General features: G+C 35.3%; 1 protein-coding gene across 5 annotated transcripts in view; it reads left to right on the top strand.

Annotated features, from left to right (window-relative positions):
• The first annotated feature begins 4,492 nt into the window (after positions 1–4,492).
• LOC144974970 (uncharacterized) overlaps positions 4,493–14,003 on the top strand; it is a 48,656-nt gene continuing 39,145 nt past the window's right edge. For 2 of the 5 annotated variants that reach the window (XM_078918542.1, XM_078918544.1), the window contains exons 1-2: positions 4,503–4,615; positions 13,915–14,003. The exon at positions 13,915–14,003 is cut by the window's right edge and continues 117 nt beyond it. In XM_078918542.1, the coding sequence (XP_078774668.1) occupies positions 13,935–14,003 (69 nt within the window). In that variant the 5' untranslated portion in view covers positions 4,503–4,615; positions 13,915–13,934. Of the gene's footprint in view, positions 4,626–13,914 lie in introns of all 5 variants that reach the window. The other 3 variants (XM_078918540.1, XM_078918543.1, XM_078918541.1) reach the window with 3 other exon arrangements.

Below are 14,003 nucleotides of genomic sequence, written 5' to 3'. Positions count from 1 at the left end.
GAGAGACCCGACTGACCTGTCCGCCATCTTGAACACATACATACATAAATACATACATACATACATAATTGTTTATTTCAGGAAATATACATGATAATGTAACAAGGGTAACATATTCATTGACATAATACCATTTCCTAAAATAGTGTACAATGTATAGAGCTGGAGTATTAATTTGAACAGTGAAGTTTCAGACTCTGCCACAGAATGTCCCAGAGGTAATAATGATATTAATGTTGACGACGATGATAATGATGATGATGAAGATGCTGCTGCTGATGATGATGATGAGGACGATGGTGACAATAACAGTGAACAGTGGTGGCTATGGCGGTGATGGAGACGACGATGATGACAGTCAGTGAAAGTAACAACGGTAGCAATATTAATAACAATAATAATTATCACTATCACTATCATTACTATCATAATAATAATAGCGTTGATAATGGTGACGGTGGTGATGATAACAACAATGCTAATAATTACGATGATGATAATAATGACAATAATAATAATAATGATAATAATAATAATAAGGAACTGTGATTTCAGTCCACCAGTGGACTGAATACACAGCTGTGTATTCAGTCCACCGGAAAAGATTATACAGTGCACTCTGGATACGTCGACGTTGCCTAAGTCGATTTTTACCCAAGTCGATTTTTTTTTTCTTGGTCCCTCCCCCTTCTTCCTATATATGTATAGCATTAGTAAAAAAAAAAAAAACTCCACATAAGTCGATGTTCTTATCACTCATGACTACAATAAAATCACAAATAAACAAGTATTTCCATTGGTTAAAAAAAGCTACCAGTAAGAATTTTCAGTGGTTAAGAATATCCGCGAACGATTGGCGCACATCGATGTGATGTAGGTGCTTTGCCTGACGTCCTTGTTCAATGTACATAAGCAGTATTGAATAACTTTAATTTCTCCATCTCAAATTTTACATTGTCGCAACTTCAAATTCAAGATTTTTTTTTGTTCTAATCCCAGGCCATTCCATGTAATGGCCCTCTTAATTAGTATCAATTTTATTTTTATCAAGAAGAATTCAAGTCAAGTCTACAACTGCAATGGAAAACCTATCGCGGAAAAGGAAGATTCGATGCATTTGGAAAGTTTGGCATGCGACAGAAAATCATCGCATAGGAAATTGGCATACCAGCTATTTCTGTCTCCACGATTTACAAGAAGCATGACATTGACATATAGGTTCCTAGTCCTACCCTTCCGCTTTTCGCGGAAAAATTTCACTTAATTGGCACACATTCCACATTCAAGGCAAAAATTCCGCTTTTCACCTTTCCCATCGAGGAAAGTTAAAAAAAAAAAATCTCTAGTGAAAAAAGTGAGCTATGGCTTATTTCGTCAGCATCTCCTATGGTCAATCAACACACATTTTGTGTGTCTGATTAGTCCCTTCAAAGTGTGTGCTGCTGATATCGGATAATATTGTATGTTTGGGAGGGGGGTTGACCGAAGTATTATTATTATTATTGTGACTCCAATTCGTGAGGTCAATGACCTTGGTAATATTTTATGTTGGCTTCAATCGGTAATAATATTATTGAGTACGGTCAGCTTCTTTCCCTATTTAATTTTAACCATGTGTGTGTGTGTGTGTGAGTACCGGCACGCGAGTTTGATTAGGTGTGTGGGGAGGGGGGGGGGGGGGGGGGAAGGGTCCTGACAAGGTTAAATCCATCCATTCAATGCTTTGCTCTCAGACGGCCAGGACCTGTGTGTTCTCTATTTTTATTTGACCCCATTCTTACTCTTTACACAATCTGTACATTTTTACACATTTTATATTTTTAATCATTTGAGTACTCTTGGATTGCCTATTACATTTTCTGTTGCAAAGCATGTCATAGTCAATAACAGTAAGTTGATTCCGCTTTTTTATCTTAAATTCCGATTTTTATGTATTCTGATTCCTCTATGGGGCTATTGGGGGTAGGAGCCTCTGATGACCAATACAGAGACCGCGCGATATGAAGGGCCTTACTTATCATATTCTAGATTGGTTTGCTTTGTCCACATGCGTTTTTGCTCATTTGGTTACACTCCGGTTAAGTTGATTTTCGGATAAGTCGATTTATTTCTCGGTTCCCCTGGGCATCGTCTTATCCGGAGTCCACTGTAATTATAATTATACGGGCTAAACTGTTTGACCGAGCGCGAGAAGGCAAGGTGGCCGGCTGTTTTTGCACAGCGTAACTGTAACCGGGGTGGGGTGAGTTAGGTGTTTGAGCTCCTTTCTCGGCATAATATTTTCTTTCTTTCTTTCTTCTTTTTTTTTTTTTTTTTTTGTACTCACTTGGCAAAATGTTCTTAATTTTCAACTTCAACACGTTGGCACCATTTCTGGTGACTTGAGAAATTTGAACGACATTTAACATTTTTTATTTATTTACTTTTACTCGCTTTTAGTATTATTATTTTTATTTAGAACACAGTGAGACGTCAAAATGTATTGCTTTGTGCATTCCTTGTACGTAACAATATGAGTCAGGAAAAAAACAAAAACGAACAAACAAAATAAAAAACAAAAATGAAACAAAACAAAACAAAAAAATGTTAAAAGAACACCTTTATAGTTATAGCTATGGGCTCTTGAATGTGTTTGAGGGGTCGTCAGAGAGAGAGAGAGTAGAGAGAGAGAGAGGGCTAGTAGTACTAGTAGATAGGAAGAAATGGGATACCAGTCAAAAACTTATTAATTTACAACTTCAACACGTTGACTTGAGAAGTTTTATTGATTTACTTTTATTCACTTTCAATATTATTATTTTAAATCAGAACACAGTGAGACGTCAAAATTTATTGCTTTGTGCATTCCTTGTACGTAACAATATGACTCAGGGGAAAAACGAAACAAAAACGAACAAACAAAACAAAAACAACAACAAATAAAAATTAAAAAAAAAAAAAGAATACAAAAAGTTAAGAGAACAACTTTATACACGTAGTTATAGGGTCTTGAATATGTTTGAGGGAGCGTCAAGAGAGAGAGAGAGAGAGAGAGAGAGAGAGAGAGAGAGAGAGAGAGAGAGAGAGAGAGAGAGAGGGGGGGTGTGGGAGAGCTTAGAGATAGAGAGAAAGATAGATAGGGTTAGTAGAAAGGAAGAAATGGGATACCAATACCATTCAAAAACACAGTCACAGGCGTGCTCGAGGTCAGTGATCGATGTGAAAAGTGACCAAATAGAACTTTACTTGGGCAAACAATACTAAAACTTTGATCTCCTTGGAAAAATCATTGGTTTTGATAATCACAAAAACCCTCACGGACTCGGAAACATTAAAAAATATATATGTTAAGGAAGATGACTCTACTCTATTGTTTTTAAAGGTTTGATGGCGCTTATTGAGGTCATTTTAGGGCTAGTATAATGGAAGAAGTGGGATACCAGCAAAAAAAAAATCATAGTTTTACAAGACATGATAGACAATGAACAATAGACTAGCCCTACAAGACAATGGACAAGGGATGATTTTGAAAGAAAAGGATGTTGGAAGAAGACAAAGTCAATACTGCCCGGGGCGCGAGTTTTTTTATTTTTTTTGCACCAGGTTGGGAACAGGCAGGTTTAAAAATGGGTCAGGGAGGTTCCTTCATGTCTACCGTCTCACGCTGATTCGTGGAGAAAAATAATCACGTGACATAAATATAACATAGATATAAATGTTAATTTAAAATTAATTATAGAAAAAATATTCTCTGTGTAGTAATTTTGGTCAAATTGGTCAGGCCAATGGCTATCTGGCAGCCACTGTAAGAAACTCGGGCGCCGATTTCGAGCAACTCTCAATCAAGACTTTCCGAGAGTAAATAAAACGCTGTAAATGATATTATTAAGCCGTCAAATTGCCATAAATTTTATGCCTGTCCATTTATGATGATGCTTAACCTGACCTACAATAGGCTAAGCATCAATGTCGCCAGTATTGACTAAGGTAAGTATCGACGATATTAGGTCCTTTTTAAATATTTTTATTTCCGGTGGACTGAATACACAGTTCCTAATAATAATTTTGATGATAATAATAATAATAATAATAATAATAATAATAATAATAATAATAATAATAATAATAATAATAAAAATAATAATAATAATAATAATAATAATAATAATAATACATAATACATACATACATACATACAAATACATACATACATACATACATACATACATACATACATACATACATACATACATACATACATACATACATCATACATACATACATCATACATACATACATACATACATACATACATACATACATACATACATACATACATACATACATACATACATACATACATACATACATACACACATACACACACACACATACATACATACATACATGATATAGACAGACGAACAGACACGTTTGTCGTATTGACGAAATTCGAATCTTATGGAACACGAAACTCCGAACTCTGCAGGGTGAGCTCTTTTCTCATGAATATGAAGAAAATGTTTCGAAAGTCGAAAGAAGTTGGTTGTGTTGAGTGTTGTTGCAGGTGAAGGGGGAAAAAAAAAATAAAAAATTGTATAATAGCTCCTACAAAAGAAGAATAAGAAAACAAAAGGTATTTGTATGTAGGTGTCGATCAATTTATTTAATTTTAAGAACCCCATTTCGTTTGAGATTGTTTTTGTTTTATTTTCCTATATGATGAAGTACAAGTAAACTGGGGGACCCAAATAATTTTGGGTGTTTGGGAGGGGGGAAACTTAAAAAAAAAAAGTCTAGACGTCTAGTAGGGGGTTTGGGAGGGGAGAGACTTTTTAAAAAAAAATTTCCCCCCTCCCAAACCCCCAAAATTATTTTTTAAAAAAAGTTTCCCCCCTCCCAGACCCCCAAAATTGTTTGGGTCCCCGAGTTTGCGGTAGTACCAATCTACCTAGCCAGTAGAGAAGTAGGTCCTATCTAGTATCAAGAGAGGCGAGCCTTCTTCTCTAAAATTAAAATAAAATTGGGAGTTTAACAAAAATTCTAACTCTAAATGTAACTCACAAACTTGAAACCAATGTCATATTAAAGAGCTGGCAACACTGCTTACAAAACAGTTTGAATTTTGTTTCTATCTTGATAAGAAATATAACGGCAGTTCAAAGTCTGAAATTCAGACTCCCGATTTTACCCAAAATTTAATTTACCTTTTGGAAAGTTGTGACCGAAATCGCGTGCAGTTGCCGTATATAAAACATGGTTATAACAGTCATTATGGAGTTATTAATAACAATTCGTATACTAAAATGTTCGTCTTATCGAGGACAATGCATTTACAGACATTAATAAAGAGAGGAAGATACAAATTCGCAAATGTTACATAATTAAAAAATCGGCTAAAATAAGAAAGTAATGTGTTCAGCGCTGGAAGGCTGCTTTTCACAGAGCTCTTAAAATTACTTCATTTTACGGCTGTTTTAAGTGTTATTTCTATACAGGACGAATTTTATTTCATATTCAGAGGATTTCGTATGAGTTTGTGCTGCTTTTGACGAAAATTCATGGATTTTAAACAATTAATTTAGCAATACTTTAAAGTTTTATAAAATTTTTGCAAAGATTTTATCTTCTATTAAGACCATTGTTGTTTACATTTTACGATTTTAAGGAAAAAAACAGTGAGCTATTTTAATCGATCGTATTACAACGGTCGACGATGAACACAGAGAATGACAACACCTAATTATTGTTATAACTATTCACCCCAACACCTATGTACAATACGATACACAATTAATAATACACCGAATTTAGAAATAGTGAACCTTTTGAGATATATTACATTATTCAAGGCATACAGAAAAATAACAAAAAGAGGAAATAAAGGTGGAAGGAAACAAAAATAAAAACAAATAGAAGCCAAAGAAAACATCAAAAACAACTCAGTCAAATTAAAATGCAATAATTTAAATTCTACTAATAACAATCTAAAAATTCTAACAGTGAACTGTCGCAGCATTTTACACAAAAGGGCTGAATTCTGTGCACTTATTGACAAACATGAACCAGACATTGTCTGTGGACAAGAGTCGTGGCTAAATGACAATATTAAGTCATGTGAAATCTTCCCCAAAGAATACGAGGTATTCCGAAATGACAGAAAACTACCTAGAGAAGAGGCAGAAGATGAAGGAAGTGAAAATGAAGACGATGAGACCAGGCAACGGGGAGGTGGAGTATTCATACTCGTTGATAGAAAGCTCACAGGTTGTGAGCAAACAAAGTTCAAAACTGACTGTGAGATAATTTGGGTATGCGTTAAAATCCATGGCCATAAAAACATCCTTGTTGGATCGTTCTGCATGCCCCATCGAAACGAAACTGACATCGTAGAACTGCAAAAATCGCTTGAAATAATCAACTCAGAAAAAACTCCAAACCAAATGATTCTAACAGGAGACTTTAACTGTCCTGATAAAAACTGGGACGGTTCAAAAACGTTATCTGTCTGCCTCATCGACATTACAGCAGGAGCGCACCTCACACAAATTCACGAAGAATGCACACGCGGTGACAATATTTTAGATCCAATCCATCACTGATCCATTCAACAACATCACAACCAGGAATATCAGATCATGCCTGCGTTGTTACTGAAACCACACTAAACCTCAATTATATGAACCAACCCCCCAAAACACGATACCTTTTCAAAAAGGCCAACTGGGCCGCACTACGAAAACGAATCGAGGGACTATCATCAGAGATCACAGAACAGCACAAAAACGGTATGGATGTAAATGAAATGTGGAGCCATTTTCAGTCCTGCCTACTCAGTGCAATCAAGGAGTCAATTCCCCAAAAAGTACATAAAAATACAAGAACGCCGCCGTGGATGAACAGGAAAATAGAGCACTACTAAGACGCAAAGCAAAAGCATTCAAGCGGGCTAAACTGAGCGGAACCTGGGATACATACAAATCGTTGCAGCGTCAAATTAGGCGTGAAATAAGGCAAGCAGAATGGACGCACATTAACAATGTCATAGAAAAAGGACTTGAAACAAACAATACCAAGCCATTTTGGAACTACATAAAAAGCAAGAAAAACGATTCTATTGGTGTAGCCCCATTGAAAGAAAATGAAACCCTGTATATTAAGGGGAAGGATAAAGCAACGATCTTCTTGGATCAATTTAAATCTGTCTTTACCCCTCATGATCCACACGATACAACCACCCCACCGACATCACATAGGTGTGACCAATCTCTTAGGTACTGATATCAACATAAACATCTCAGGAGTTGAAAAGTTGCTGAAAAACGTCGATCCATCTAAGGCGTCAGGTCCAGATAACATACCCAACACAGTACTAAAGGAGTGTGCTGAGAGTTTGGCCCCCTCATTATGCATAATTTTCCAAAAATCGGTCGATACCGGGATGCTCCCTAATGACTGGCTGAAGGCAAACATCGCACATGTATTAAAAAAAGGCAACAAAAATAAAGCAGAGAACTACCGTCCAATCTCACTGACGTCTGTAATATCCAAACTATTAGAACATATAATCTGTAAGAACATGATGAACCACTTAGAGAACAATGACATCCTAACTGACCTGAACCACGGGTTTCGCAAAGGATACTCATGTGAAAGCCAACTCCTAATAACTGTAAATGACCTGTTGAGACTCCAGAATGCCAACACTCAGGCAGACATCGGCATCCTCGACTTTTCCAAAGCATTTGATAATGTCCCCCACCAAAAACTCCTGCAGAAACTAGAAAATTACGGAATTCGTGGCTCTTTACACACATGGCTTTGTAATTTCCTCACAAAACGTACCATGAAAGTAGTCCTAGACAGCACGTCATCGGATGAATGTCCGGTCATATCAGGAGTACCACAGGGAACGGTGCTAGGACCCATACTATTTCTTTGTTTCATCAATGACCTACCTCTACGAGTAAAATCTCAGATTAGGTTATTCGCCTATGACTGTCTAATATACTGACCAATAAAATCTGCAAATGATCAAAAATTGCTTCAAGAGGACTTGAATAGTCTCGAACAGTGGGCTAATGATTGGGGAATGAAATTTAACGCAAACAAATGCTACATCCTCAGCACAGCTAAAAAGTACAATGAGACCTACAAGTTAAACAACACCATCCTGAAACAAGTCGACGATAACCCATACCTTGGCATCACCTTCTCAAAGGATTTGAAATGGGGGAAACACATTAACAAAATAACCCAAAAGGCAAGCTGCACCCTCGCGTTTCTCCACCGAAATCTTAGCCACGCCCCAACGTCATTCAAACAAAACGCCTACCTCGCACTTGTGAGATCACAATTGGAATACGGAGCAGTTGCCTGGGACCCCTACCTGAAAGAGGATATTCAAAAACTTGAGAGAGTCCAGAGACAAGGCGCCCGGTTCATAACTGGGAACTATAAGAGCAGAACCCCAGGATGCATGACAAAAATGTTAGAAGAAAGAAATCTCATCAGCCTCCAACAAAGAAGAAAAGAAACCCGTCTGTCATTCATGTTCAAGATAATAACAGATCAAATACCATCAATAAAGGCAGACTCCTTTTTCACGCCACGACCAAACAAAAGAAAAATCCGAGCACTCACTTTCGCCAACCACATAACCGAAAACCCCATTGACAGATACGCCACAAACAATTCGAACTGCTTCAAAATCCCACAGACAAGAACACAAAACTACAGAAATTCTTTCTTCATTAGAACTATCTCGGAGTGGAATGGGCTGGATGAACTGGTCATCATGGTACCTAAACGTTTTCAAGGCCCGACTGACATGGGCCCGCGCCCAATGAGGACGCTGCTGAGATACAACCAGACCATTGGTTTCTTCAGCGCCAACCATACAGATACAGATACATAATTTGCTATATCACTTTTGGATTTATCCCCAATATCTCACTGAAACAATTCCAAATAATTTAAAGAAATTGAAAAGGATTCACACAAAGGCATTTGTCTATTTTAATTGGAGAAGAAAAGTTGTGGCTTTTAAAAATTCTGCTAAACCACTTTGGGTTTATATTGCTATTACTATAAATCATTTGGACTGACAATTAATATAATTTGTATTCCTCCCCCCCCCCCCCCCCCCCCGACCCTTCCCTTCTCTCTCAATGTCTGGGTTGTCAAGATTTATAACTAATAGAACTTCTTACCATTAAGAATTATTAAGACTAAGACCTTTAGAATGTGAATACAACAAATGATTATAAATATATTTAAACATATGGATAATAAACTTGATGACTTGACGGCAAAATGAAATAAAATTAAAGTAACTGGTATTTTTTAAATTAATATCGGATTTCACAAAGAAAAGAAATATACGAACTTTTAAAAAAAAACCTATAAAATGCTTCCAAAAGTTGGAAAGTATGTATTATGTATTCAAAATAAAAACATAGTAAATAATAGTACTGAAAATATTATGGGGTCAATTTAAATTGATGAATAACTAAATTAAAAGATATCGATATCACCAGGCAGCCATGATGAGAAGATAATGAAAACATGGCATTTCAGAGTTTAAAAGTGTCTACACATATATATGGAACCCTGAAATTTGGCATGAATAAAGTTTAGTAGATGCTATTCTAAAAACAAGCTTTTTTATTTTAAGAACACACGCTGTAAATAAAATAATAAACGCATTTGAAAATTGCCAAATTTTTGTTACTCGGCACCATTTAAAAGGAAATTGAAAGACGATACCAAAACATCTGCAATATTCCCCTTAATAACGATGTTATGCATCTTTAATTGAAACGCCCTCAGCGCGAACTGCAATTTCCTGTCACAACTTTCTTATGGGCGAGTTGGGTCACATTTTGACTCCCACTGCTGCTGCTCACTAAACTGCCTACTTCTAAGAGTCAACGCCTTCTAAAGAAAAAGCCATTTCGCCTTGAGCATGCCTGCATGTTAAAAACAAATGTTTTCGAAAAAAAACTACCTCTGTTTAAAAAAACTAGCATCTTTCAACTTTCTAAGAAACATTTTGATTTTTCATAACTTTAGTTCGTTAAAAAAATACCAGCCCTATCTGACCCATTGAATCAACTCTCAATACGAATTTTTGTTGTTTACAGTTTAAAGGAAGTACCGACAATTAGCATTCCCAGACTTCCTGTGTTGTTTTTACGCTGTTACGTGACAGTTTAGAGAAATTTGTTGTCTGCTACAAACAATTAGACCTGTCAAGAGAAGATATTTTTGTTGGAACACGAAAAAAAAAGAATGTTATTAGGCAGTTTAGTGAGCAGCAGCAGTGGGAGTCAAATTGTGACCAAACTCACCCATATAAGAAAGTTGTGACTGGAAATTGCCGTCCGTGTTTAGGGGGATTCAATTAAAGATGCATTACTTGGTTATAAAAAGGATTGTCACAGATATTTTATATCATTATTTTCGTCTTTCAATTTCCTCTTAAATGGTGCCAAGTAACAAAAAATCCATCAAACATTTCAGGAATTATATGAAGTTAAAATTTGGCAATTTTTAAATGTGTTTATTTTTTAATTACAGCGTGTGTTTTTGGAATAACATCTAAACTTTATTCATGCCAAATTTCAGGGCTCTATATTTATGCGCAGACACTTTTTAACTCTGCCATGTTTTCATTATCTTCTCATCATGGCTTCCCGACGATACCGATATCTTTTAATTTAGTTATTTATTATTTTTAATTTTGTCTATATTGTTTTAAGTACTATTATTTACTATGTTTTTATTTTGAATACATAGTTTCCAACTTTTTAATAGTCATTTTATAGTTTTTATTTTAAAAGTTCGTAGATTTCTTTTCTTTGTAATATCTGATTTTAATATAATTTGAAAATACCAATTGCTTTAATTTTATTTCATTTTGCCATCAACTTACTATCCCATATGTTTAGATATATTTGTTATAATTTGTATTCACATTCTAAAGGTCTTAATAATTATGGTAAGAAGTTCTATTAGTTATAAAGCTTGACAACCCAGACATTGAGATAGAAAGGGGGCATGGGGGAATAAAATTACATGAATTGTCAGTCCAAATGATGTAATAGTGATAGTAATAAACCCAAAGTGGTTTAGCAGAATTTTTAAAAGCCTTACAATTAAAATAGACAAACTGTCTGTGTGTGAATCCTTGTCAATTTATTTTAATTTTTTCATTCTTCCTTTTTATTTATGCAATTAAATTGCCATAGGTGAAAATAAAAATAAATTCATATGTCATTTCGCAACATGTTTATCTTTTAATTTAAATTCTGTCTTCTTTGTATTAAATCAAAGAGGAGAATTATTTGCAATTGTTTCAGTGAGATATTGGGGATAAGTCCAAAAGTGATATAGCAAATTATGTTTCTTAGGTCTTGCTGATTTTTTAATTATGTAACATTTGCGTCATGTAACATGTAATAATGTGTTATTTTGAAATTTGTATCTTCCTCTTTATTAGGGTGAAATGGAAAAGAAATGAAGACCAAACAAGGGTTAAGTGAAAAATAATAATCAAAGAAGGGACCCCTAGGGGTCAAATAAAAATATCAGAAAACCCTTATGAGGGTAAATTGAATTATAGGTAAGAAACCTGTTGAGTGTTAAATGAAATGTGATAGACATATTGTGTGTTTAAAAAAATAATCCACAATTTTATAGTGGATAAATTCCATTTACATATCAAAATCCCTTGAAAAGGGGAGAAAAAAATGTTGGGGAGGTAAGTGTGTTTTACCATATGATAATAAGTATCAATAAAAGGCACGGGATAAAGCATCCACCAGGACATTGTCCTTGCCTGGGATGTGATGGATATCTAAGTGGTATCTCTGTAGGGACAAAGACCATCTCGTCAATCTCTGGTTACTGTTTTTCATCCTTGTGAGAAAAGCCAGACTGCTGTGATTACAGAGGATGATAATCCGAGGGCACAACGAGACATAAATGTCAAAATGCTCCAGAGCGAGCACAAGAGAAAGAGAAACAAAAAGAAATGGAAATTTTCCATCAGAATCATTTCATTAAGATATTGGAATGTGTGGCATTTATTACTTTTGCACAAATTTCCTGGTCTCTAACAAACTCTAAAAAGGTTTGTGAGTCAGGTTTGCGTGGGTTCCTAAACTGTTGTCTGTACAATTCAGATTTTTCATAGGCACATAAAATTCTGCTTTTTAGCAGTATTCTTTGAAGAATTCAATATGGAGAGTGAAATCTTTAGCTCTGCATATCAATTGACTTTGAATAAGAAGTGACCAGAAACATTTCTTCCAGATGAAAATAAGGGCAATATGCTCGAACATGGAAAAGAAATTCTCAATGTTATGGTCACTAAAACGTGGTAAAAGAGGCAACAAAGATGGCAACAATTTTTAAAACTCTATTTCCTCCAGTCGGGATCGTCTGTCTTCTTACATTGAAATTGACTGTCTTGATTGTTAACAGTAACAGGCATAGACTGACAATGGTAACAATAAAATTAAGGAAATCAAGATTTACAAACACGATACATTTATTATAGAAACTAAATTATATGTATAACACAAATAGGAATGACACAACTCTACTTATCATTCATCCTTCTTGTCTCCCCCCCTGACATCCACGAATAAGAAACACCACTAAAACAAGTATAATATAAAACAGGACTGCTGGAAAGGTGGTATTCTGTTAAGTTTCTTACAAGAAATCCCTCCCTGGTTTCCCATGCTTACACCAGGGCATAACAGCATGTCACGGATGCTTACAGGACAGCGAAGCTGATTTTTTGTTTTCAGATAATAGATTCCTTTTATCTTTATTTTTGTTAACGGAGAATACAGCGTTTCCACCAAGAGAGCAGTCAGAGTATCGCAACTTGGACTTCAATTATCTTTAATCATTTTGCCGTTACTTGTCTTTTGATGAAAACGAGAAGATCTGGTGTTGGGTCAAAGATCGAATTTCACCTCTAAAAGATACATTGCTACTGGGTTTGATTCCCCCCCCCCCCCCATACCCCTATTTCTTCTTTCTTTCTTTACTTTTTTATGATTAGCAAGTGCGGTGGAAGTAACACAGGATATATATTCAGGACAAGGGAGTCTAGAGCAATTAACCCTTTGCCAGTGACACAGATTTTTTTTGTTTTAAAATAATAGTTTTCATTTATATTATTATTTAATGCAGAAAATACCGTTTCCACCATAAGATCAGTAAGAATATTTATAAAAAGCGCATTGAGCATGTATAGTGGATATTTTGCTATATAAAAGCTCAAGTTTTTATATTGTATTACTGTTGTTTGTCTTTTGATAAAAACGGTAAGATTTTCTTTTACTTTTAGGTCCAAGAAAGATTGAAATTTGCCTTTGAAAGGTTATGTTGTTTTTATTTTTTGAGGATTTTTTTCAAACGCTGTTTCTTTTTTTTTTTTTCGGACTGGCAAGCTATCGCTGTACTTACCCGCATGGCTTGCACACACAAAAGGATACATCTAGTCACAAAATGAGACAACTAGGTCACAAATCAAGACATCTTGGTTTCATTTGTGCCAAGATAGCAAAACAAACCGAGTGTCTTGGAGTTTGAAAGACCTTTCCATAAAAGACTCAGGATTTGCAAGACCATCAGAAACTAATTCCTGATACAGCTGTCGTGAATGGTAACTTATGACCTTGATTCTTTCATTCACACCCCCACAATCCCACTTATTGTGTGTTGTAGACAGAACATAAGTAGCTGGGCTGCCACATGCGTGACTAAATTAGCCATACAGAGAATCTATACATATAAAATTTTGATAATGTGAGGAGAGAGAAGCTGTATACTTTTTTTCTTTATAATTTTTTTATTTTTATAATGATGTTAACTAATTTATAGTAACAAATTTGTTATTGTAATCCTCTAAAGTATTGGAACAGTTCTGCTGAATGGCCTGGACTTATAATAAAAGAGCAGAAAGCAGAAAAGATGCCTGGAGCATTGAGGAACCCTCAAGT

The sequence above is a fragment of the Berghia stephanieae genome, chromosome 6 (genome assembly GCF_034508935.2).
Source record: "Berghia stephanieae isolate SIO BIC M18660-M18661 chromosome 6, UCSD_Bste_1.3, whole genome shotgun sequence".
NCBI classification, from domain to species: domain Eukaryota; kingdom Metazoa; phylum Mollusca; class Gastropoda; order Nudibranchia; family Aeolidiidae; genus Berghia; species Berghia stephanieae.
Note: the sequence above shows the minus strand (reverse complement) of the source record. Positions and strands in the feature narration are given on the sequence as shown.